The 27217-nt window shown below is 44.6% G+C and overlaps 1 protein-coding gene across 1 annotated transcript; it reads left to right on the top strand.

Annotated features, from left to right (window-relative positions):
• Positions 1–13464: 13464 nt before the first annotated feature.
• Positions 13465–23499, top strand: LYZL4 (lysozyme like 4). Its single transcript, XM_004419557.3, has 4 exons — positions 13465–13645; positions 13764–13913; positions 17368–17446; positions 23430–23499. The coding sequence occupies exons 1-4, from the start codon at positions 13507–13509 to the stop codon at positions 23497–23499; spliced, it is 438 nt and encodes a 145-aa protein (XP_004419614.1). The 5' UTR covers positions 13465–13506.
• Positions 23500–27217: the final 3718 nt, after the last annotated feature.

Here is a 27217-nt window from a genome sequence, read left to right as displayed (position 1 = left end):
CGGCCTGAGGCTGCCATATATTTTTGAAGAGTAGCTCATGGCCATGTCTCATTTCTCCAGGATTTCTCCCTTAGAAAAATAACAAGGCTTTTTGCTGCCCAAGCCGGTTACTGGGAACAGAGGAAATCACAGATGGCACCAGCTCAGCACCCCGAAGTGTACAGTGCAGAGCCACTCAACATGGGCTTTAGATAAGACATTAAATACCATTTTGTCTGTTCAATAAATATCCATTCATTTACTCAACATGTGGTCCTTGAGCTCCTACTGGGGGCCACAAAGAGGGCTGAACCACAGTCTGGATCCCAGAAGCTCACAAACAATTACAGTATCTCCTGGGGGTGGGGGCTGCCAAACAGAGGTGTCAACCAGGCTGTGGGAGCCCAGTGGAGGGGGAGTCAATTACTCCTGTTTCACAGGAAGAGAGGAGTAGTGGAGAAGAAGCCATTGGCTAGAGCACTCTCCATTCTGGAGTTGACATTCATGGTTTTGGGCTCAGGGCTGGAGGATGGGGTCATGAGAACCAAATATCTCTGTAGGGAGGACTGGTAGAAGGGAAGCGGGAAGGGAAAGGATTGGGGGATGGAACAAAGGAATCAGATGATAGAAAATGGATGGGGACAGGGACAACTACTCAACGAGGAGGTCCATAAGGTCCCAAATGCCTTGGGAGTATCTATATGGGAAAGCCTAGGAGGCCTGGACAGCGAGGCTTCAACCCCTGTGTGGTGTGAGAGGACGATGTCTGGGGACAAAGTGCCCCATTGGCTCTGGAATAAGCACACAAGTCCCTTCAGGGGAGAACTGTTCAAACCTGCATTAGAGACCAGGGGGTGTTCATTTCTATGTGAGGGGGATAGAAGGCAAAGTCCCTGGAAATTGGTGCATGGAATGACTGGTCTCTGAAAGCTAATTGGTCAAAATAATGTTAATAACGGTGAATCCTGACTGAATGTTTCTTTGGTGGGAGACATTTTTCTCAGTGTCCATGTTATCATTGCATCCTCACAGCAGTCCAAGTTGACAGACACTCAGTTACTCAGTAATTACGAGTTTCTACCACGTATCAGGCGCTGTACAGAGTGTAAAGAGAAAAATCACTGCCCTTCTGGAGACTGCATTCTACTGCGGGCTTTGAGGGAGATCATAATCAAATATAAGAAAAATGTGTAATATATTAGATAGTGACAAGTGCTACGGAGAAAAGTCAAGGTGGGTATGAAGATAGGGACTGAGGAAGGAGTGAGGGAGGCCTAAGAAGTAGGCACTGTTATTATCACTGTTTTACAGATGAGGAAAAAGCTCAACACTGATGAATTCTGTAAAAAACTATCCATTAAATGCTTTAAATTAGGTTTAGGGCAATTCTGGGGAGCTGTTTTGCCACAGAATGTGAGATAGGGTTTGTTCTTTATTTTAAATGGGTTAAAAATATTTCGGAAAAGAGAAACATACCCTATTGTTTATGCCGGTCCTCAACATATAAGACAATACAACACGTGCAATGTCCTGCTCTCCAGCTCTCCAGAGCAGTGGGTTTCACCTCTCTGAGTTCCAGCAGTTGGTGTGGGTGTGTGAGTTTCAGATGGGGAAGAGGCGGGGGGGAGGGGGGGCAGGTAGAGAGAGAGAGAGAATGAGAGAGAGAGAGATAGCGCATGTGCAGCAGGATCTTTATTAAAAAGCTCCCAGATGATTCTGCAGTTGCAGGACTAGACCCCAGGAAGAATAGCCACCATTACTGAATATCCACTGTGGGCCAGCCCTTTGATATGGTGGCAGGATGAACGGAGGCCCCTGAGGGCAGGTGGGAGAGACACTAGGGGGTTGTTGCTGGGCTGCATGGAAGACTCTGGTTTGCTGAGTGGGGTAGAGAAGCTGAGAGGAGTGGATACACTGGGCCACAGAGGGAGACTGAGGAGGTGGGTTGAGGGGGAGGGGAAGAGGAAGGACAGACATGGCAAAAGGACTGGGAGGAGAAGACTTGAGTGAGGCAGGGATCTCTGGTGGGAACAGTTAAGTAAATTTTGCTACCACAACCCAACTCTCCATCCTGGTCTCAAATCTTCAGTAAAACCTATATTACTTACCAATGCTTGGGAGATTTTTCAACTTTTAATTATAGAACATTTTAAACATATACAAAATCGGGAGAATAAATACTATGAACCCACATATACCACATGTTGACTCTGTTCAACAATGGTCAATATCAATACCCCCCACCCCTTACTCTCAGATTTTTTTGGTGCAAATTTCAGAAATATAAATTTTTGCCCATAAACATTTCAGTGTTTACCTAAAAAAGATAAAGATTTCTCTTTAAAAACACAACCACAAATACCATTGTTGCACCTTAAAGTTAACAATTTCTTATTATCTTAGTCAGCGTTCATATTTCTCAGATTGCCTCAAATTTATTTTAGAGTTGGTTCATTTCAGTCAAGATCCAAATAAGGCCCATGCATTCCAACTGATTGATATGTGTCTTTTTTTTTCGGTTGAGGAAGACCGGCCCCAAGCTAACATCTATTACTAATCCTCCTCCTTTTTTTTTTTTTCCTTTTTATCCCCAAAGCCCCAGTAGATAGTTGTATGTCATAGTTGCACATCCTTCTAGTTGCTGCATGTGGGACACTGCCTCAGCATGGCCGGACAAGCGGTGTGTTGGTGCGCGCCCAGGATCCGAACCCCGGGCCACCAGTGGCGGAGCACGCGCGCTCAACTGCTAAGCCACGGGGCTGGCCCATGATATGTGTCTTTTAATCAGCAGTTTCCCTTCAATTGCTCTCTTTTATTTCTTGCAATTTATGTATTGAAGAAACTAGGTTGTTCGCCTGTAGAATTTTTCATATTCTGGATTTTGTTGATTGCATCTCCTTAGTGACATATAACAAGCTCCTCTGTCTCCTGTATTTCTTGAAAATTGGTGGTTTGATAGACACTTGACCAGACTCTGGTTGTGTTTTTGGCAAGACTATTTCATAGTACTGTTTTCTTTCAGGAGACACACACTGTATGGTGCCCTCTATTTTTGAGATATGAGCAGCCATTGATGGTCAACGCCCAAACCCATTAATTCATTAGGGGCTGCAGACTGGTGATGTTCTAATTCCATTATCCCTTCTTCATTTATTAGCTAAAATTCTTTATAAAGGGAAACTCCTTCTGAGCTTTTCAGTTCCTGTGAGTTACAGTGTGCACAGAGGAAACATGATGTATGCTCGATTCTTTCCTTTTATTAATTTTCAAAACAATAAGTAGGTCCCCTAGTATTTTGGGAGTTATCTTTGAGGTTGACGAAGAGTTGAACCTGCTTTCTGCAGGAGGAGGATGGAACCCTCAAATTCTTTTAGTAGCTTTGCATAAGAGGTGTTAATACACTCATTTTTATAGGTGGGGATCTGGAGACTCAGAAGTGGCATGAGTTAGTAAGTGCAGGAACCAGGATTTTATCTCAGGTCTCCCTGGCTGCAGAGACCAAACTATTTATTGCATGGCACAACCTTTTCATAGGGCTGTAGGGAATTCACCTAAACCCAGGATCTGGCTTGCAGAAGCCTCTTCCTACTCTGGCTTGCTAGAAATCAACATTCTATAGTCTGAAAAAATGACGTGTATTCCTGAGGCCTAAGAATAATCTTACTTAAAGTTGCATTTAATCACAATTATAGCTTTGAATTGTTTGATTTCAGAATACTTGTTAAGTAGTTTCCCAAAAGTTGAACCTCAGCTAGGCTGCTTTAATCACATGTATATAATTCACTTATTGCAGTATGATACCATGATTTGCAATTCTGTGGTATGTGATAAACATCACTGGTACACGTAATTGAAGGAACTGTGGGAGATCAAAATTGGCCACCTCAAAATATGTCTCTTTACCTTAATTATTTTCTCTGAAGGACATTTGACCTCCCCCTCCCAAACTGCCTAGAGAATTTAACTTAGAAGGCCTGTTCCAGGAAAGAGCTGCTACCATTTGATAGCTATAGTATAATGTAAAGTAGATGTGATAAGAAAGGCATCAACAAGCCCATCTTATCAAAAATTCTGTCTCTCCAGCCACATTCTCTATACGTGGCCCTGTAAAGAGTTGTCTGACAAACATTTGCATTTCCATCTCCATGTGAATTTTCTTCTTCCCCTCTGAAATCCCAAACCACTACCCCTCAGCACCCTCCTTGCCTTTAGCTGAAAATACTTAGTCAGAATGACCAGTTGCTCAGTTTCTATTTTCTGAGTTTCTCCCGTGTATACATGTTATAAAGCCTTGTTTGATTTTCTCCTGCAATTCGATCTCATGTCAATTTAATTTGTAGCCCAGCCGGAATGGGTAGGGGATAGTCTTCCTCCCCCTCAGCACCTTGTATCAGAAGGGGTAGATTTATAAAGAATTCTGGGGGAAGCTGAGGATTAACTGTAGGAATGCAGAGATTTAGTGAAACTGGAAGGCCAAAATTAGGTCATAAAAGACATTTATACAGTGACATTATTTGTTTAATTGGTAGCTGCATGAAGAACCATCAAAATATCCAAAGAATTAAAAATTATCCATCGGAGTGCTTTCTGTTGCACACAGCTCAAACTGGTTCTAGCGTGGGCCCACAGGATTTATTTGCTAAACCGTCCCGGGTTAGATCTGACAGGACTTCAGGGCTCAAATGCTGTGTTCAGGACGTGGTTTCGCTCTTCATTTCTGGGGTCTGCTTACTTTGTGTTGAGTCCATTCTCACAAAGACTCTCCCCTGTGGTCCCAAGATGGCAGCTGCCAGCTTCTTACTGCTGTGGCTATAGCCTTCCTGTTTCCATCAATAGGAAAGAGGAAAAGACCTTCCTTTAATTTTCATTGAGTCTTATTGGTCCCAAAAGGGTCCATGTGTCTATTCCTGTAGCCAGGGGAATGGGATACACTGCTGGGCTCAGCCCCAGGTCACAAGCTCCAACCTTGAGCATGCTACAACCGTGAAAGTAGGTGGAAGTGTAAATGAATGACGCAAAGCAAAACCAGCAGAATTCCATTTTAGTCTTATCCAGAAAACTCTGAGATGGGTTCAAGGAAGTGATTCAGGGGTCTATGAATTCCCTGAAGTTGTAGGTACAAGTTTGTGTTTGTGTCCACTTATCAGGGAGAGGGCCCATAGCTTTGATTAGATTATCAAATGCCAACCCACAAAGTTGGCCATTCTGAGATAATGGTGGATATTGAACCAGAATGAACTGCTTTCTTTAAATTGAGACTTCATGTTTGTACTGTCTTTTTGAGTGCTTTCAATATAAGATGAAGAATCTGCTCTTTAGCTGCCTTTTATCAAATGATGGTGAATGCGTTGGGATTACCAGAGATAGTAAATACTGATCAGAATTTAGTTTATATCGTTTCTTCAGGTTCTAGAACTTATAGATCCCCTTTCCCTCCCAAGAAAGCCTTATGTCTGGGGCCACAGCAGAGGTTGCCCCAAGTTCTGTCACAGAGGGCAATCATGGCCCTGCTGGGGATCCAGCCACCATCTGCTCTCCTCAGAGCCTGTCTCAGCAGCCCGTTTGCCCAGGGATGGAGAGCTGCTCATTCTGGGTGAGGAAAGGCCCTTTGTGAATTATCTCCCTATAGTGATTCCAAGCCTCCCACAGGCTGATATTTTTCTGCTAATCCCAGGCCAGGGCCTGGCATGTGTGTTGTTGACAGCAGATAATGTTAGTCCTCTGGCTGATACAGTGGCAGATGAGCAAACATTGGGTGGCTGGCAGAATCCCAGACTTCCTGAGCGTCTACACTGCAGATTCATTGAAGTTTAAACACACGGAGGCCTCCCGTCCCTGCCCTTCGCATTCACCAGGAGATGAGGTTATCCATGAGCGATCATTGTAAATAGCTGCCCCTCATTTCCCCTCCAACTTGTACTTTGGATTTTAATCAGGTTCAAAGCCTGCTTGGCATTTTGCTTATTTCCCCATCTGTGTGATCCGCAAGCCAGCCCAGGGATGCTGAGACTTTAATGTGCACATGAATCACCAACGATCTTATTCAAATGCAGATTCCGATTCAGCGGCTCTGGAGTGGGGCCTGAGATTCTGCATTTCTAAGAAGCTCTCAGTGTTACCAGTGTTCCTTCAAGGTCCACACTTCAAGGATCAAAGGGCTAGGTCAAGGGCTTTTAACCCTGGCTGCACGTCGGAGTCACCTGGGGAGTTGTAGAAATACTGATGCCTGGGTCCCACTCTCAGATGTTCAGATTTACCTGGTTTGGGGTGTGACCCCCCAGGTGATTCTGATGTGCAGTCAGGGTTGAGAACTGCTGGGCCGACCCCCTCAGCCTTCAGCCTCTGCCTTCTAGCTCCTCCTCACTGCCCGTCTGGCCTGCTCATGCCCGCTCTGCACTACGCTCCCAGATACTCCTCTCCCTTGTACTTGGCTTTCATGGAGAGTATACTGTGGACTAGAGCTTTCCACACAACCTGATGATGTCAGCACTATTTCTATCTCCATTTTGCACATAGAGAAACTGAGATTTGGAGAGTGAAATATCTTGTCCTAGGTCACACGGTGTCAGGACCCACCCCGGTGTTCTGTCCCTGGAGCACAAAGCAGCATGAAGTGGGTTAGGAGGATGGCCTCTGGAGTCAGACAGATGTGGGATCTGCCACTTACTATAGGTGTGATCTTGGGCAGGTTACCTAGATCCTGCAAGCACTAGGTCTCCCCTCTGTAAAATGCGGGTGCTAAGAGTACCCACTTCTCAGGGCTTGGAAGCATAAAAGAGATGACCTGTACAAGCCATGGCCCCCAGAGCCTCAGCCACAGGAAAGGCTATCGCCATCTCAACATCATGCGGTGTCTGCACAGCACTTGCTGTGGGCCCCTCTTCTTTGGCACTGGGCACAGGCTTCCGTATTGTAACTCATCTTTTCTGTGCTCACATCAACTCTTCAAATGGAAAACAAGCTCCTTGAAGGCAGAAATGTACAAATATGAAATGCGTGTGAATGTGATTTTTTTGGTTCACGGCCTCAAATGGGTTTCCTTTGCCCCTTGGGGCCTAGCAGTGGAGGCAGTAAATTCACCAGTGTTTGTCAATTGATGGGATTTTATGTGTTAGTCAATGGAAAATAATCGTGCTGGAAACAGAGCTGTCATATAAATATAAGTAATTACCCTGTTAGCGTCATTCATTCATTCATTCATTCGTTGCCTTCTGTTCACTCAGACCCTATGAAATGACTGAAAACAACTCAGCCTGAATCCCAAACCACAGGCCAGGCTGGCTCTGCTGCTTGTTTCCCCTGTGGTGGGGGTGGAGGGTTGAGGAGGTGGGGGCCCCATCTCATATGTATCTCATGTATTTGGGTAACTACTTTAGAGGCTCCACACTGAGGACTTCTCCAGTTTTAACACTGAAAGTCTCATATCCCTGGAAACCCGTCAGTCCCAGTCAAGTGGGGACGGTTGGTTACCCCACCACAACCACACTCATCTGGGGAGATGTCCTTTCCTTTCACAAACCTAACGGCTCTGTGCCTTTCAGCCTTCCTTCTTTGCGGAGGGCCCTTTGGTGTCAGGTGGTTCCTGCTGGTTTTTCTCATCCCCTTTGTGATGTGGGCCCACAAGCCCCTAGGACTGGGAACAGTTGCTGCCTCCCACCATGCCTGGACTTGTGGGTTGTGATGGGTCCCCTGCCTGCTCGCTGTTCAGCATTTCTCTCGTCACAGCCTGATGTCTTTTTCCTTCCATTTCAGTGCATTGTGGGTAGCTGAGGGCGGCTCTGTCCTGACATGAACAATAAGAAGAGTGTTCCTAAAAGAAAACACCTCCGCTTCCCTCCCCCTTTCTCAAGGCTGAGAACACACTTTGCCTCAGACCAGCACTCAGTGAGTACAAGAAAGTGGGGCTGTTTTCTTTCTGATGCCATTTCAGATGAAGTTGAATATTTTTAAACTAGGCAAGCAATACCACAGCTAAAAATGCTTGGATTTGAAAATAAATGTGTGGCAGATTTACACAAATCCCTCGAATCAGTTAGAGACAGTTTCAGCAGCAAGTACAACACATGACTAAGGGGGCTCACGCACCAGAGCTTTATGTTTCTTGCGTAAGAAAAAGTCTGGAGGTGGGCAGCTGCTGGTATCAATTTAGGGATCAGTGAGGTCAGGCTCTTACTTGGTATCAGTGCCATCCTCTAGGTCACCTCATGTCAAAAAATGGCAGCAACAACTCCAAACATCATGCCTTGCGCAGCTGAGTTCAAAGAGGAAGGAGGGTGGCCCAGAGCAGGGACTCTCTCCCTTGCCCAAGGGGAAATCCTTCCCAGAAGCCCCCTCTCTCCAGCACACTTCCCTTTACATCCTACTGGCCAGAGCTGGGTCATGCACCATCCATGGGCCAGGGGCAGGTCCCACCTTCTTTGCGATTCAAGTCTCTGCCCAACACCTAAACACTACTGGCCTTCTTTTAGGGAGGGGTGGCTTTAGCTGGATAACCAAAAATATATTCCCAGCCCTCTTTCTCTGGGCTCAGAAGCCCTGAGTTCTGGCCCTATTTCTTGCTCAGGTGTGAATAACATGATGAACTGGATGCATCATCCTAAGCCCCGATATGGCCCCTATGAGCCACTTGCAAGGAAGGTGAGCTAGCAGTGAGGGTTTCTGTATGAGACTGCTTTCATCAGTGGCTCCGTGGCAAGAAACACGAACTTTGAAAAGTGGTAAACCAGATCATTTCAAAGGCAACTTCTACCTCAGATGTTTCTGAGTGTCTGCAGATTGGCCAGCATCTCTTCTTGTCTCCAGACATTTTTTTTGCAGACACTGCACAGATATAGATGCAGATATTGAGACAGATACAAATGTAATTATAGATTGTGTTATCTGGCGATGTCTGCAGAGCAGATGGAGATCCATCTGTTGGGGAAGGCTCAGGAGAAGTCCAGCTAGGGCCAAGGGCTGGGGCAAACTGAGGGGCCTCAGCCTCGTGAGAGCAAATGAGACTTCCCAGGGCACTCCAGTGAATGCACTGAAGTCTCTGCACAGGGATGGAAGTCTAGATAAACAGCGCTGGAGGTGTAGGGAAGCAGAGGAGGGCTAATAACCAGACTACCCTAAAAGACCTCTGATCACCTCTCCTGACTCTGGGAGAAGAGACATAGTCTCTCTTGACTAGAGGTATTCTGGAAAGCCTAAGAATTCAGGATTATCTTTGAAAAGCTACTTAAAAGTATATAAAGTTGCAAAATGCTCTACCATGATGAGTAGCAGTAATGACCTTTGTAAACTCAGTTGAAGGGTTAAAAGGAAGTAGAGATGTACCACCAGTACTAACCAGTAAATTACGTGGGTATAAGGCTTAAGGCAGACAGACTGGGACAAGTTAATCACTCTAGCTTAAGGTAATAATCAAAACTAAGTTGAGAGCTTTGAAAAACTTGATAAAGGCAAATTATTAAAATCATATTGCTAAAGGGATAAGTGTGGGTGATATAACTAAGAAAGTTTAGAAAAACTTGAAAATCTAGAAGAGAAATCTAGAAGACATTGCTTTGCCTACATCTTTAAGTTCTTGCTTTGCTTTAAAGATACAGAAACTAGAAATGGAATACAGCACAATATGATTTACACAAAAAACTTAGTGTTCCAGTTCATAACTCATATCCAAGAAAAGGCCATTACTAAAGATTATTAAGCAAATGTACATTCATGGGTTTAAGTTTCAGTGTTTGTGGCCTGGTGTTTTTTTTGGTTTTGTTCTATGATTCTCCACTTTATCACTTTTAATTAATCGACTAATTTCCGGTCGTAATTGAGTCAGCCAGAAGGACTTCACAGTTTTCAAAAGTCTAACATCATCCTCAATCAACTCAACATCTCTTAACTTTTTGGAGCTAGTCGGGATCTTAAGGATAACCCAATCTGATGCCCTCTTGTCACAAATGAGGTTGCCCAGGCTCCAAGAGAGGATGTCATTGACCACGGCCCCATCGTGAAGAGAGGAACAAAATAAAGGCCACTCCCACTGCTCTGCATTGAAGACAGTTCTGTGGGGGCCCAGGAGAATGCTGTGGCAGGCAGAATAACGGTCCCCCAAAGATGTCTGTGCCCTTACCACTGGAGACTCTGAATATATTATTGGCATGGCCAGAGGCAGCGTACAGATATGATGAAGTGAAGGACCTCGAGATGGGGAAATTATCCTGGACTGTCTGGGTGAGCCAATCAGATCACATGTGTCCTTAAAAGTGGGAGAGGAGGCAGAAGGTGAGTCAGAGAGATACAACAAAGAAAGAAGAGGCAGGAGAGAGTCAAAGCATAAGAGGGTTCTGACCCACCCTTGCTGGCTTTGAAGATGGAGGAAGGGAGGTAGAGCCAAGACACACAGCGGGGAAGGCCCTCAGCTGACAGCCAGCAAGGAAACGGTGATCTCAGCCCCACAGCTATAGGGAACTTTGTTCTGCCAACAATGAGCAAGGGAATGGGTCCTCCTCTAGAGGCCCCAGAAAGGCACACGGCCCTGCCAACAGGGCCAGTGTGACCCGTGTTGGACTTCTGATCTATAGAACAGTAAGATAACAAATTTGTGTTATTTAAGCTGCTAAGTTCGAGGTAACTTGTTACAGCAGTAATAGAAAACTAATACAAATGTGGTGGTGACAGACCTCTCTCTGTTTCAGAATATTCTGGTGCATAGCAACTGATGTCATAGAAAAAATTCTAGAAGAGCAGATCATGGAGAAGGATTTTTGGTTTAGAAGCTCTGGGGTGAAGGCAAATGGGTTGTCAAGGAAGTGGCATCTGAAAACTCCAGGGGACTGAGTGTAGACAGAGCAACTTTCCTATAACAAACGTTCGAACCTGCCGCAGTGGCTGTTCCTCCCATCCCCCTAGGAGGCACCAAGGCCGGAGGAAGAACTGGTGGACGATAAGCAGGTATAGGGGGCCAGGAAACAGGACAGGTGTGACGATACCCAGCTGCAAGAGGCACTCATCAGCAAATTCACTTCTTGCTCATCCTATGACATTTCTGTTGGGAAGAGTAGGTTTTGTTCATTCATTCATTCAACAGAGATTCACTGAGTACCTGCTGTGCGCCAGGCTCTGTTTTAAGTACTGGGGATAAAGCAGAGAACAAAACAGACCAGGTGTCTGCATTCCTGGTGTTTACACTCTGGGATGGGAGATAGACACATGAACAAAGAAATGAACCAGGTTATTTCTGAAATTGACTTATTTTATAAAGAAAATAAAAACTATTTTCTGTGATGGGGCAGTGGTCAGGGAATCCTATTTGAGGTGGTGAGCTCATCTGAGCTGAGACTATGACAAGTAAGAGCGAGCTATGGAGTGGCTGGGGGAATCATGCTCTAGGCAGAAGGAACAGCAGGTGCAAAGGACCTGTGGTGGGAATGAGATTGGCATGTTCAAAGAAAAGAAATGTACAAGGTGAATCCTGGAGGCGTGAAGGTGAACAAGGGGCAGAGAGGTGTGAAATCAGACTGGAGAAGTATTTAAGGGCTAGATCAGGAAGGGTCTTGTCCGCCAGGTTGAGGATTTGGGATCTTATTTAAAGTGCAAGGGGAATCCATTGGAGGTGGGTGATGTGACTTGATATGTGTTTTTAAAAAGGCCTTTCTAGCTGCTGTGTGGAGAATGCAGAGATGGGAACAAGAAAGGAGCATGGACTATAGGAGTATAGTCGGGAAACCTCTACAGAAGTCAGAGATGATGGTGATCTGGACTAGGATGGTGGTAAAGGAGATGGTGAGAGGTGCATAGGTTTTGGAAGAACAGAGACAGGGCTCCTGATGTATTGGTTGCTGGGAAGAAGGAAGGAGAGAGGACTCAGCAGGCCTTTTATGAGTTGAGATGGGGCCTGACCCTTGGGAGACAGACACTGCCTGAAAATATTGTTTGCTCTGTTGGGAAATGTGAACATGAACTTCTCTCACGTGCACTGGAATTCAGTTATTAAGCTAAGGGCGTGGAGTGCTCCAAGAGCTCAGAAAAACAAGTGTCCATAGGGGATCGAGTGTTTTGCAGATTTAACTCATTTACTCTTTAAATGAACACAATTAGGTGAGTACGATTTTAACCTCTATTATAGATGAGGAAATAGAAGCACTGGGAGACTGGTCTTCAACCCCTCCTGGGATCACTAACATCCCAGCTACTGAGAGGGTAAAACCGGGATTTGGATCCAGGCAATCTGACTCCAAGTCTGAGCACCTACGTGCTAGGTTCTCCTCGATAGTGCATTTGGTGTACTGGTCATGTCTGTAACTAATCACGCACTAAGAGTTTAAACAAATGTTTGCAATTGCAATTCTTCTAATTCATGAATACATTTATTTCTAATATTTGCCCAGGTTAGACATTTAGGACATTGGTTCTCAACAGGGGCCAGTTTTGTCCCCCAGGAGACTTTTGGCAATGTCTGGACCCTTTTTTTTGAGGAGATTCACCCTGAGCTGACATCCATTGCCAATCTTCCTTTTTTTTTTTTTTTTGAGGAAGAATAGCCCTGGGCTAACAACTGTGCCAATCTTCGTCTACTTTATATGTGGGACCCCACCACATCATGGCTGGTGAGTGAAGTAGGTCTGTGCCCAAGATCCGAACCCGCGAACCTGGGCTGCCAAAGTGGAGCATGTGGAACTTTAACCACTTTAACCACTCTGCCATAGGGCCATGCCCTGGACACATTTTTGTTTGTCACAATTGAGGGGGCAGAGTTGCTGGCATCTAGAGGCCAAATGTGCTCCCAAACAATCTCCAACACACAGAGACACTATGAGGCTAAGTGACTCGCCTGCTGTTGCTGATGATGCCCCAGCTAAAAAGTGGCAGGCCTGGGCTGGACTGGGGTTTGTTCACTTGTGTGGGCAGCAAGAGAAAAGCTCAGTGGAGTTTGGTTTGTAGAGACTCTGGGGCCAAGACTGTGTAAAGGGTAAGACCACACGCTGAGTACATTCAGGAGAAGAGGCAGTGGTGGGAACAACTCAACGTGACAATGGTGGCTGTGCGCCAGTGGGTGGGCCATGACGAATTTTTTTCTTCTTTCTCTTTTTCTGTTTTCCCAAATGTATTTAATGACCAAGTTCTACTTTCACAACAAAGGGGAAGGGGAGATTTGAGCATCTGTATCTACTATTAAAGAGAAATGAATGAGAAAAAAACCAAGAAACCATTGGGTTTTGCTGGAGGGAAAGAATGAGAGTGGGGGAGGAGACCTTCAGGAGAGCAGCTTCCTGGGAAGATAGGAGGTGGAGAGGAGGAGGAGGGGCAGGGCTCAGGTATCCGGGGTTGGCAGTAACACAAAACAGAGAACTGGGATGGAAGAAGTATCATGGTTGAGCCAGGCAGGACTCCCATTTTTCTGGACACACTGAACTGCACACCCCCACCCTCACAGTGCCCTTCTTGTCCTTCAGAGGAACCAGTGTCCCTGTGATCTTGGTAGGAATTTTCTGTGACTGCCCACTCACCCGGCAGCTATCACCCTGAGCTGCCAGGAGCCTGGAGAAGATGAAGGTGTCCGTGGTTCTCACCCTCATTGGCTACCTGGTGGTTCCAAGTGGCGCTGCTGTTTTGGGGCGCTGTGTGGTGGCTAAGAAGCTCCACGAAGGAGGCCTGAGTAATTTTGAGGGCTACAGCCTTGAAAACTGTGAGTAGGCCCTCTCGGCCCCCTCGGCCCCCTCTCTCCTCACCTCCTTCCCCTCCGTCCTCTGCCCAGGCATCCCCCACTCCAGGCTCCTCTGAGCCATACACCTATTCCGTCCTAGGGGTGTGCCTGGCTTACTTTGAGAGCAAGTTCAACCCCGAGGCTATCTATGAGAACACGCGTGGGGGCTACACCGGCTTCGGCCTCTTTCAGATCCGCGACAATGACTGGTGCGACAGAGGCAAGAACCTCTGCCACGAGTATTGCTCTGGTAGGTCCCCTCTCTCCATTCCGCACCTGGGCCCCAGGGGCCGCAGCAGTGAGCTCAGAGGTCTGCCTTCCCAAAGGCCGGAGTTTACAAGTTTGGAGCAGGGAGGAGGAGGGCCTGGCAGGGCTGGGCTGAGCCGAATCCCAGGTGGGGCCCTGGGGAGGCCGAGTGCCCCACTGCCAGGGTACCAGAGAGAAAGGGCTGCAGAGTCAGGCATGCGGCCTGGGATGGAGCGATGGAAAACCCCGTCCAGATGGGCAGAGAAGGCGTCGGGGTGTTGAGAGGAGGCGAGGAGGAGGCTGCCGGCATCAGAGCCCATCCAAGCCTGAAGGGTGAGAGCAGAGGGCTCTGCTGGACCTGATTTTACCACCCTTGGCCACCACACTCTTCTTTAAGGGAAACAGATGCTGCCACTTCGACAGGCAGAAGTAGTCACTGGGAGGAGACAGGAGGGGGCCTTCCCAAGGGGAGCTTGCTCCGCTGCTCGTAGGGGGTCCCAAATACTGTGGTCAAGAGGAGGTTGCCCAAGATTCACTCATCCCACGAGCATTTCCTGAGCCCCCACTAAGTGCCTGGCCTCATGGAGTTGACATTCTAGTGCTTGCTAACTGCCAGGTACTCTTCTAAGCTCTTCACAGGTATTAATTTGCCTAATCTTCACCCCCGTGACATGAGCACTGTTATTATCTTCATTCTATAAATAGGGAAACTGAGGCCCAGAGAGGATAAGTACGTGCTCAAGGCCACACAGCTGGTAGGTGGTAGATCTGGGAGGCAAACCCAAGCAGTGTGACTCCTGCCTCAGGGCTAAACCAGAGCTCTCCCCGACACCTGAGGCTGTCACTGTGCAGCAGGAGGGTCTTAGGGCCCCAGCATCCTCAGGGTCTTCCTACTGAGCAAACCTCCCTCCCCGGTGATGGATGAGAAATGTCCCAGAGCCTGTGGCTTCTGAGCTGGGTCTTTAGGAGGCAGAGTGGAGAGGTTGTGGCAAAGGCTTACAGCCTTCTGTGTGGTCTAGGAGGAACCTGCCTTGCGTCGGGTCCCATGCTCCGCCTTGGGGCTCCAGAAAGGAGTAAGATAGTTTCCAGATTCGAGGAGAAGCAGAACTGCAAAGTCAGAGGGAAAGGTGCAGGCACCACGCAGGAACTTGGTGGGAATCCCAGCTTCTCCCACTATAAGCTACATGAGCTGTGCAAATCACTTCCCAGAGCTTCCTTATCTGCGAAGTGAACCTCTTATCGTTGCTGGGGGCATTAAATGGGAAGTATGTGAAACACTGTGGCGGGCCCATAGTGAATTACAATGATCACAGTCTAGCGGAGACATACACATTAAGAATGTAATTTAACTACTGTGATGGAACTTTCAATGTGGCCCTGAACTTCCTGGTAGCCAAAGCAAAAAGAGAAACACAGTAGGTCCATAATCTATATCTCATAAGAAGAAATATATATATATGTATGTGTACGTAAAAATATATATATGTATATGTGTGTGTGTATACTACACCCCCCACACACACACACACAGCCAGAATCCAATGGGAGAAACATAGAGTTATCTGTAGTAGAGGTGGTGGTACTGGGTGCTGTAATGAAAATATGGTGGACTAGACATCCTGAAAAATCCTCCCACTAGGTAAAATATAAAAAAGAAAAAGAATCTTTTAAAGTCCTGGTTTAGCTGGCAAGAAAGTTAGAGAAATCCCTAGAGGCTAAAAAGAGGCGCAAAAATCCAGATAGGTAAGTGAGGATTGAAGCCAAAGATGACCCTGGGGCGTCAGCTGATTCCCTGTAGCTTAGTGCACAGGTTTGAGGTCACCGTGTAGACGGGGCCTGAGCAAGGCGAGGAGGTGCGTTGGAGACCTCCACAGAAAGCTGAGACCCCAACACAGCTGCCCCGTCAGCTGAAAGAGGTCAGCTAGAAAACCCCCAAAGTGAAGACATTCTAAATAGAGGGGAAACCGTTTTCCCTGGGAATGTGTACCCACAGCCCACAGGCCTCGCAAGGCACCCTCTTAGACACTACCCTGTGCTAAGTACCAGCGGCAGTGCAGAGGACTCGGGTGCTTCCCTGTCTGGCAGGGTGGGGAGCAGAAAGGGCACAGGCTTTGAGGCCAGACAGAGTCTGGGCTCCACCTCCTACTAGTTATGTGATTTGATCCTCAGTTTTCTTATCTGTGAAAGAGAGATAAGAATAGTACCTACCCCACAAGGCTTTGATGAGTTGTCAGAGCACCATTTACTGTCTGGTGCTTGATGAATACAACTCTCCTTCATTCAAAGACCTTACAAGGTAGCTGGGGATTGGTATGTATGTATGTATGCACGTGGGTATGTTTGCATGTGTGTATATAACAGATAAGTGCTGAATCAAAGTGGCATTTTAGTCAGAAGAGGGGAGAGGGTGCAGTGGGATAGGCGGTCACTGACAGACTTTTAAGGACTGTACTGTTGGGATGAGCAGATCCAGGTTGGGAGACGAGCATGAACAAAGTCCAGGCAGAGGAACTGCGTATGATCCCCAAGCTGTGGGTATCAGGGGTGGAGCACCCACCATCAGGGTGGCACCATCTTTGCCTCCTGCCCCTTGACGTGTCTTAAGTGGTGGGGTGGTGGAGGAAGGCCATGGAAGGTAAGGTTGTAGAAGTGGAAAGGCATGTTGGGCAAAGTTGGACTAAGGCAAGGATTTGGGGTTCTGTTTTACAGGCACCTAGGGGGCACTGAAGTAATGTTTTAAGGAAAAGCAAGCAATCAGACTAGATGAGGGAAGGGGGGAGACTAGTGTAGGCAGGAAGGAGGGTATTGCAGTAGTCAGGTGGGAGGTCTTGGTTTCCACCTTCCAAGGAGGGAGTGGAAGGATGAATGCATAGACATGTTGTTTCTTCAGAGGCGCCTCTAGCCCTCTCACATGCTATTCCTTCTGCCTGGAACAATTTTCCTGCTATGATTCCCTGAACTCCCTTTCCTTACCTCCTCCTTTAGATGTCACTTGGCCCCAAAACCCTTCCCTGACCCTTCAAGTCTGAATTAGGTGCCCCCACACCAAGCTGCATTCCCCCATCACTCCAGGTATCCTTTGTATTATAATGTCTGTAATCTTTATCTATCCCCTCCCAGACTGCAGGCTGTCTGAGGGCAGGGACAGATTTATTGCATTTGTCGTTCTATCTCCACAGCTTCTTATATTGCCTAGCGCAGAATATCCACTATATATATATATATTTTTTAATGAAAATATTATGATAAGAATTACAAGAAAAAAATCAATACATTTCGTAGAAGATGACCACCTCCTGCTACCTCCCAGTGTTGTCTGAGAAAAATCTAAGGGTAGATTTATTCTTGGAATCACACGGAAGCCCCTCTAACGTGAGCACCCTGTACCTTCCCTGATGGCACTCGGATTTAGCTGCCACGTGGTGGTATGGTATCATTTCACTTTATTTTTTCCACAGCTTTACTGAATCCGAATTTAAAGAAGACAATTGAATGTGTCAAGAAAATTGTAAAAGAAAAAGAAGGGATGGGAGCATGGTGAGTGGTACATCTTTAAATAGTCTGTATTAATGACTTTCACCCATTATCTTAATCTTAATCTTGGCCTAATCTTGGTTGCTGCCTGTCTGCAGTCCCAAACCAGTGGGATCCCACCCACCAAGTTAAGCAGTAGAACACCATTGATTTCTGCAACCCCAAGGCTGCAGGAAGAAGGAAATAATTATCAGACAAATTGCCTTAAGTCGAACATGTTTTCCCCCTCAAGTCTTGTTTAGGATTATACAGGATGCTAGGATGAGCATACCTGAAATCAATTCGTGTGTATATCTCTGATTATTTCTTTCATACAAATTCCTACAAAGGTTTTTGAACACTTTTAAGGTTCTTGATGCATATTGTGAAATGACTCTCCAGCAAGCTTGTACCAATTTATACTAATAACAAGAGTTTAGTAAAATGCCTGTTTACCGCACTCTCATCAATTACAAAACCTTTGCCATTGACAGAGGAATAACAATTTTGTCTTATCTTCTTTTGCACTGTATGATGTCCCATTAGAGTGTTTTCCCATTATGTTTGTTATATATTTATATTCCTTTGTGATTTTTTTCCCTGTCCCTGTCCTTTGCCTATTTTTAAAAATTCAGGTCTTCATATTGGTTTGAAAGAACTCTTTGTATGTTAGGTATAATAACTGATTGTTATGTATTTGTTGCCCAAAATAACTGCAACTCTGATTTCTTCTTTAACTAGATATTTGCTTAGGAAAGCCTACTAAAATTTACAAGTGGTTGGGCCTATATTTGACTTCTTCCACTAGATATTATATTTGTTCATATTGTTGTGTGTAGCTATGATTTGTTCATCCTCATAGCAGAGTAGTATTCCATTGTATGGATACATCATAATTTATTTATCCACTCTTCTGTTGGTGGGCATTTGGGTAGTTTTCACTTTTTTAGTGCTTCCATGAACATTCTATACTTATCTTTTGATGAATATATAAATGGATTCTTCCATTGATTATACAAAGAATAAAATTGCTGGTCATAGGATATGCATATGCATATTTTCAGATTTGGTATATTCTGCCAAACAGTTTGCTAAAAGGATTTTGTCAACTTATGCTCCCATCAGCAGTTATGAGTTTCAGTTACTCCAGATTCTTACCAATGCTTGGTATTTTCTAGTTTATTCTTGTGACTGTGTAGTGGTATTACTTTGTGGGTTTACTTTACATTTCCCTGATGACTAATGAGAGTGAATACTTTTTCAAATGTTTATTGGCCATTTAGATATCTTTTTTTGTGAAGTGTCTGTTCAAATCTTTTGTCAATTTTTCTATGGTGTTATCTGTCTTTTTCTTATTAATTTGTTAGGTGTTATTTATATACTCTTGATAAAGGTTTTTTTGTTGGATACAAGGATTGCAAATATCTCCTTTCATTCTGTGGGTTACCTTTTCACCTTTTTATTGAAGTCTTGATAAACAGAAGTTCTTAGTCGTAATGTAGTCTAATTTATCATTACTTTCCCTTTATTGTTATTTTTGGTTATTTTAAGGATATATTTGCCTAGTCATAGGTCATGAGGATATTCTCCTTAATTTTTAAAAAGCTTTATTGTTTTACCTCTTACATTTGGCTCTACAATACCATTTCTTTCTTTTTCTTGCCTTGTTGCATTGGCTAGGATCGCCAATAAATGTTGAATAAAAGGGATGACAGTGGCATCCTTGTCTCATTCCCAATCTCACAGGTAAGAAGTTCAATATTTTATCAGGTGTGGTGTTTTCTTTAAGTTTTCTGAGATACTCTTAATCAGATTAAGAGTGTTTATTTCCACTTCTAGTTTGTTAAAGGTTTTGTTTTTCTTTAAATCATGAATGGGTATTGAATTTTGGTTATTACATTTTTAGTTTCTTTGCAATTCTGTGTTAGCCTATCCATCTTCCTTTTAACATTCAAACTGTTGTCTTTTTTATTCCTCTTCTCTTCCATGGCTTTCTCCAGAGGTCATGTATAGTTGCATCATATTGAGGATGTTAGTTTTAACAAATTTACTTCTGGATCCTGCAGGATGCTATCTTCAGAAGGATGTTCCTCTAAATTTCATTATGATGCCCCCTTTCCTTCTTGTAATATTTTCCCACAGGTCCCATGTTAGTTTTATCCTTCATTGAATAGGACAGATTAGCTCACATACAGTATTTGCCAAATAGATAGGTTATGTGACTTTTTCTTGTCTCTGCTCAATGTTACTTGGGTGATGTCAGACTTCCTCTCAGATGGCCATCTTGGCATAGATGGGTGTGTATGTCCTTGGCCCAATTTCCAATTTGGGGATTTTTCTGATATATGTGTCTGGCTCTTTCTCATAGGCTGAACATGAAAGCCCTCCATTTCCAGCATGTACTGCTACCACCTCCATCTATACCATTTATCACAATTGACCTACATTATCCAGTAGATACATTGTCACCACCAATTTCCACCTTCCCCTGCCTTTTCTGCCCTATCCTCCATCCCACATTTCAAATAGACTGTCTAGTTTATTCCAGGCATTGTCATCTCCAGTGAGATCTAGAAACAATGTCATATTTCCTCAGTTCCAGATTGTACATCTAAATATATCTGAATTAGGGCTTATTTTGCAATCAACATGTCTTCCCCCTAAAATTGTTAATAAATCATTCATGCATCTTACAATAGAAAATACCTTATAGTAGGAGAAATTCTTTAATGATAGCTACAATTTCTTGGCTTCTTTAGTGTATAGGCTTTGTATGTTTACATAAACATCATCATTTAATCCTCAGAAATCTCTCTGCAGTGAGTACTTTTAGCCTCATTTTAAAAATGAGGAAACCGAGGCACAGAGAGGTAGAATAACTTATCTATGGCCACAGCGCTGAAATCAATCCTGGATCTGTGCTGTTCCAAGCCTGAGCTTTCACCAGGCTACTCAAAGAGATGGGGATGGTGTGCACAGGAGACCTCTGCTCTGGTCATTTGGAAGGCAACAAAAGGATGCTGTCCGGTTCTCCTTTGGGGGCAGACTCAGGGTTTTTGAGCAAGGTCAGTCATTGGGGGCGGGGCGGACCTGCAGGTGGACTCATTTTACTAGTGGAAGCCTGAGTGACATTCCTTACTGTAACCCAGAGGCCCTGTAGACCGTGGACACCTCGTCCAGAATCTGGCAACAGGAGATGTGTCCATCTCAGAGGTCTGGGCCTTTGTTGGTTTTTTGTCTTTTTCTGTGTCTTTGGGAGCTAAGTTTAGCCGGAGATTTTTGTCTGCTTCTCTTGCCTCTGTATCTCCAGCATCTAGCTCTGTGCCTGGCACATAATAGATGTCCCCTAAATGTTTGTTGAAAGACCAAGGCTGCATTTGGGGCTATTATCCAGAAGCCGTTTTTAAATTTTTACTTTTTAATTTATTATTTCTAAAAATAAAAGTAATACATACATATTTAAAAATGAAAGATAAAAAACTTCTCCTTCTTGGGAAGTGGGCACAAGGGGTGAAGGGGTGCATTTATATGATGACTGACAAATAATAATGTCCAACTGAAATCTCACAATGTTATAAACTATTATGACATCAATTAAAAAAAACAAAAACAAAAATAAAATAACTTATCAGCAGCCTCCTGAAGCTCACCACTGTTACTACGTCTTACAAATCAGAGAAAAACATATGCACAAATATTTTAAAACACTCTTGGAATCCTAACTTACACACTGACCTGCACTTAGCTTTTTTTCACTTATTAATAGAGCTCGTGAATCCCGGCATATTACTGCCCAGAGGTCTCTTCCATCACTGTAATAGCTGCTTAGTACCCTGCTGTGTGGGTGCTACAGGGGATTATCTGCCAGTTCCCTAATGATGAAGATTTGGGTTGTTTCCATTGTTGTTGCTGCTGCTGTTTCAACCAATTCCACAGTGAGCATCTTGCTCTTAGAATTTCTATGTTCTTTCAAGCGTATCCTTAGGGATAATCCTTTGCAGAAGATTTGCTGGGACTATTCGGTGCATTTAAAAGTTGGTGAGAGATTGCCAAATTGGCATTCAGAGAGGGGACACCGCCACCACACTGCATGAGGGGTCTGTGTTCCCCCAGCTCACCAGCCTGGAGCATTAAAACTTGTGTGTTTTTTGGAAATTGAGACTTGTAAAATGATACCATTCTGTTTTATTTTGCATTTTTAAACTACAAAAGAGTGAGCATCTTTTCACAGGTTTATTGGCCATTTTTCTGTGAACTGCTTATTCATATTCTCAGCCCACTTTTCCGTTGGTATGATAATGTTTTCTTTTGTTTTTATTGATTTTATACATGTCATTTATAAATTAGGGTTATTAGACCTTTGTCCATCATATCCATGGGCACTATTTTTCCAGGTATATTTGTATTTTGACTTTCTTTATGGTATCTTCACCATGCAGCAGTTTTGCATTTTCACAGAATCAAATCCCTCAGTCTTTTGTTTTGTGGTTCTGAGTTTTTATGAAATCTCTTTGAAAGATCTTTTCATACTCCAAGATTGTAAAGAAATCAAACTGTTTTCCTCTAAATTAGAACAGAGCCTGGCACAAAATAAGCCCTATGTTAAGTTTTTGTTAAACAAATTAGAAAATAGAATTTTCATAGATTCATGTTTTTATACTTAAATTTTTGGCCTTCTTGGAATTAGTTTTGGTATAAAAAGTGAGGTAGGGATCCAGATTTATATTTTTAAAATGGCTATTCAGTGATCTCAACACTACTTACTTATTAATCCATTTTCCTCACTAATTTAATAGATTGCATTTTAAAGTGGGAGTTGCCTTATTAATGTTAACTGTCTTCTGAGTGTTTAAAATATCTTTGATACATAGTCTCAACTTTCCCATTAATTTAATTTGGAAGCCTGGCTGACCCTCTAGGGTAAGCACTAATGAGCTAAACCCATCTTTATTGTAGTATAGCATTAAGCAGGGGTATGCTGGGCCAGGCTGATCAAGACCTTCTTACTTGCTCAGGATTCTCAGTGAAGTGAGCTCTTCTTAAGCTAGTAAGCAGCCATGTCTTTTCCAAAGCTCAGATCAAGTGGCTCTGCAGAGTTGGGGCAGACAGGATGGGAGATGACCGAGGCTTCTGCAATGCCTGCGCGGGGCTGTGGAGAGACTTGCAATTTCTGAAAATATGTATGTGTGTGTTTTCCCTGCTGCTTTATAGTCATGAGGGGTCATAGGGCCACAGCCCCTTCTTCAACTGTGGGACCCCCTACCGTGGAAGACTCATGGAGGCCTGCCCGGCTGAGGGAGGGGGCTAACTAAACAGGATTTCTAATGGCCTGCAGCTGGCCTGGTGACTCCCACAGCTTCTAGGTTAGGATAGGAGGACCTGGACCTGGGGGCTGGAAGAGGGGCTGGGAATAGGGGGTCACTTTTAGGGGCACCAGGAGAAAAGGTTAGAGAAACTTAGTCTAGCTGACCAAGGCCGGGTTGAGGAGCTGGAAGGAATTTTGGAAGGTGAGAGATGAAGCAGGTGTATGGAAAGGTGAAAGAGGCCCTGGCCCAGGGAGTGAGGGCTCCCATTTCAGATCTAGGGTCTGCCAAGTGCTCACCATAGGACCCTGGGCAAGTCACAGACCTTCTCTGATGCTCACTTAGAGAACTTAAAAATACTTACCTTGCAGGCTTGGGGGCGGATTTCACAGTTCACAGTTCAGCCTCCCTATCACACGATGTGGGATTTATAGAAAGAGGTGGGGTGGGGTGCGGAGGGTTGTGGACACGAGGATGTAGGGAGCCCTAGCATTCATGTTAGGATGTGGTGGAGACAGCGAGAGCGACATACTCGAGGTGCACAAAAGCTTTCAGAAACGTGCCCACAGCAGGGGTAGCAAGCTCAAACGCTCCAGGGGCCAGGCTGCGGGTGTAAACGGGTCAGTGGGGCCCGTGGAACCCTGAAGATCCTGAGCTCTGACTCTGTCCCCGCTGTTCACCCTCCCCGACTCTCCTCTTCACAGGCACTCCTGGTCCCTGAACTGTCAGAACTCGGACACTCTGGCGCGGTGGTTGGACGGATGCAAGGTGTAGCCGCCGGGGCGGCCCTCCCACACGCACCAGTTGCATCTTCTGGATGAAGATGCTTTTCTGTTTGTTCAACCTTGTTGATTATCTCACTGCTTGACAGCTCCAGATGGAAAAGGACCAAAGTTGGCTTCATCCAGGGATGCAGGATACAGAATAAACCAGCTAGTTATTCAACCTGGGCCAAAAGTCTCCACTTGTATTATTATACTGGGATTGTTACTATGATAACCATAATTTACCATTATCATGATTTATGTCCCATGCTGAGACACACAGGTGGAAGTGAGGAGACCACAAAATCCTTTTAGCGCTTCTATGGAGAGAGTCCAGTGACAGATGCTCTTTCTTATAAAAAGTTAAGTTCTAAAAAATTATCAATAACACATACTTGCGTTAGAGAAATTGTGAAAAATACAGAAACATAAAAAAGAATCCTCCTATGACCTTAGTGCCCAAAGATAATCCCTGTCATGCCTTAGTTGCACTCTCTCTTGGTCCTTTTTCTGTGTAGGGGTTTTTCTTCTTTTTCAACAATGCTGTGATAATGCTGTAGACAGTTTTGTACCTCGCTTTTTAGAAAGAAAAAAACATGATAATAAACCTCTCCCCCACATGTATTTCGATTTTAAGTAGAAGGGTTTATCTCCAAAGCTTAGTGGCTTACAGAATCCTTGCCCGGGATGGAGCAGCAGGTGTCAGCCTGGGCTTCAAGACATGGGAGCAGAAGCAGCAGCCACCGTGTCTGCTGTCAGAAGCCAGGTCACCTGCGGGAACCTAGGCTACGATGGGGTTTGGAGAACACAGTCTTTGCCCTTGCAGCTCTTGTACAGGAGGGAAAGTACCGGAGTAGCATTGAGAGAGCCTGTCTACAGCATCTGCCTCATTGTGGTGTCGGAGAGTCTTTGAAATGAAGTTTTAGTGCCGGTTAATATTCATTGTATGAATGCACCACATTTTATTTAACTTTTCCCCTACTGTCAGATTTTTAGATATTGCCATTTTAGAAACCATTACAAAGAATACTGTATGGCTGTTTGCGTCTGCCTCTCTTCATTTTTTACATTTTTAAAATAATACAAACAATATATATTTACTAAAGAAAATTTGGAGAGTACAGATCGTCATAAAGAAGGAAATTAAAAATACCCACCATTCCCCCACTGAAACAGAAGTTTTCGTCATGGTTCTGTAGCCACGGTTGAGAGAACCTTGATGTAGAGGTGGGTTAGTGTCAATCTTTTCATGTGTACCCTTCCCTACTTCAGGGTGAGTATTTGCACATATTTTTCCTTACAAACATGGACTACTACATGTACAGTTTTGTATCTTGCTTTTTTTCCTTAATATTTTGTGGTCTCATATTTCCAGTTATATGACAGGGATCCTCGCACTGTTTTTAATGACTGCACAGTATCCCCATATGTGGACAAAACTATAATGTATATAAGCCTCTATTGTTACTCTGTTCAATTTAGACAAAAAGTAAATGACGTAAGTGAATCATGGCCACTGTAAAGGCAGGCAGAAGTGAAAGCAAGTCAGCTCTACTTTTTATTTGCATCTTGGTCACTTTCAGAAAACAGAAGAAAGAGCTATAAGTTAGAATTTCAGGGGCAGAACTTCAAAGTTCTCAAGTTCGGTAATGATTAATCAGTTTAATCAATTGGTTTCATGTGGCTTTCCCCCCTCTCTAGAGGAAAGAGTATTGGATAGTTCCCAAGCACACAGCGTGAATCATACAATAAAATTCCTGCTGGTGACCACACTTGCTGTTAAGGACAATGAGAAGCTTTTGAGACCTTGAGAGCAATTTCTTATTGAGCTGGGAACCCCACCCTGCTTCGGAGGGTGGGCCCAAGTGTGATAACACACCTGACCTCAGCCCAACCTTAACCCGGACATTAATGACAGCCTGCAATTGATTAAAACACTATCTCCTTGAGTGCCAAATCCAGCGTGCTGCCGCCTCCTTCCAGGCCATTACTTCTGCCTGCCTCATCATCATTCTCTAATGGCCACTTGTGTCAACATGGGCATGAGGCTTGAGGACAAAGCAAATGTTAGTGTATTGACTGGAAAGCCTCTCTAGGGTTTCCCAACATCAGCTCCTGGCTTGGCGCTCTCAAACCTACTAATAGTGAACATCACAATGAGTGCTCATTCCGGGGCCAGATCTCCCTGTCTGGTTTACAGAATGATGAAAACCAGACTGAAAAATTTCAATAACAACAACTCCTGTTATTATTACTTCTATCACCAGCAGCTACCATATTAACTCCAATTTCACAAATATTACACATAGGCCTTTACATACAATATTTTCAAACCCTGCAAAACCTTATGAGGAAGGTATGAATTATAACCATGTCATAGATGGAGAGACTGAGGCTTGGAGGGGCTAAAACCTTGGCTTTATTCCAGCTTGGTAAGTGATGGAGATGGAATAGGTATCTCCCGAAACCTCCCCCACACCGTCCCCCCTCCAAACCCTGGTACTGTATTGGTGTTAATCTTCCATTCCACCTATTAGCTGGAAAATTGGGTCTCCAGTTTTTTAATTAAGACTTTGCATTGAAGAGGTTTTAGGCAGCTAGGGTAGGACAATGGGTCATTGTCGTAGTGCCCAACTAAAAGGCGGGGAAATTAAGGCCCTAAGAGACGAAGTAACTTTCTCAACTACACAAAATAAACCAATAGAGAAGGCAACGTGGTGACCTGCAGCATTTCCAAACTCCTGTCATGATAAAAATCACCTGGGGTAGTGTTAATATGCTGATTCTGGGCCAATCTGCCTATCTACTGAGTCCCTATCTCCAGGGATGGGGCCCAGGAATCTGTATCTTGAAAGTGTCTCCAGATGAATCTGATCTTTGGGAAACTTGGGAGAAACTGGTTAGTGGAAATAGCGTGGGTTGGGAAGAGTCAGAAGATAGAGGGATCATTCCTGGCTCTGCCACTGATTGTTGAGCCACCTAATTCTCTGAGCCTCCTTTTTCCTAGCTGTGGACTGAAGTGAATGACCCTGGCTGGGCTGCCCACACAGTGGTGGTGTTGAGGAGGCAGCAGTGAGGCGATGGGGTCTTCTGATTCCTGGGCCCTTTACCTGCTTCCTAGCACCATGTTGACTCTATGAGTAAAGATGCTGCTGAAGATCTGCCATCAAGAGGGTCGGGGGTGGGTGTATGTGCGGCTCTTGCTGTCTGGTGTCATGTATATCTTGCAGCGCAGCTTGGCCAAGTCAGTTACTGGAGTATAAAGATTGTATCTTACCCTCAAGACACTGCTTTTTAGAATTTTCCTTAAATGGTGGCTGGTTTTGTTTTGAATCTCAAATCCTACATACTTCTGGCTCTAGAGCTGAGCCAGGCAGGCCCTGCCCCTCATTGCTGCTTCCTCCTTCTCCCTCGACTTCTCTAGCTCCTTTGAAGCAAGCACTGCTCCTCCCTTCTCCTGTCCCTGCCCTTCATTCAAGGAAGATCTTGGCTCCTGACTCACTGTTTTTCCACCACTACTGGAGTCGTCATTCTTGGTGGCCTCAGTATTTATGTAGACAATCTACCAGCATCCTGACTTCTCAGTTCCTTAATGTCATTGCCTGCAAAGATCTCGTCCGTCCTCTGTCTCACTTCAGCTACCACTCCCAGGGCCATACCTTAGACTTGTCATTACTAATAACTCCACCACTTCCAAAGCCTCAATTCTAAGCACCTCACTCTTTGAA

Source organism: Ceratotherium simum, chromosome 5 (assembly GCF_057802395.1).
Source record: "Ceratotherium simum simum isolate JZ-2026a chromosome 5, ASM5780239v1, whole genome shotgun sequence".
NCBI classification, from domain to species: Eukaryota; Metazoa; Chordata; class Mammalia; order Perissodactyla; family Rhinocerotidae; genus Ceratotherium; species Ceratotherium simum.
The sequence above is the reverse complement of the archived record's forward strand: the minus strand, read 5'-3'. Positions and strand labels throughout refer to the sequence as shown.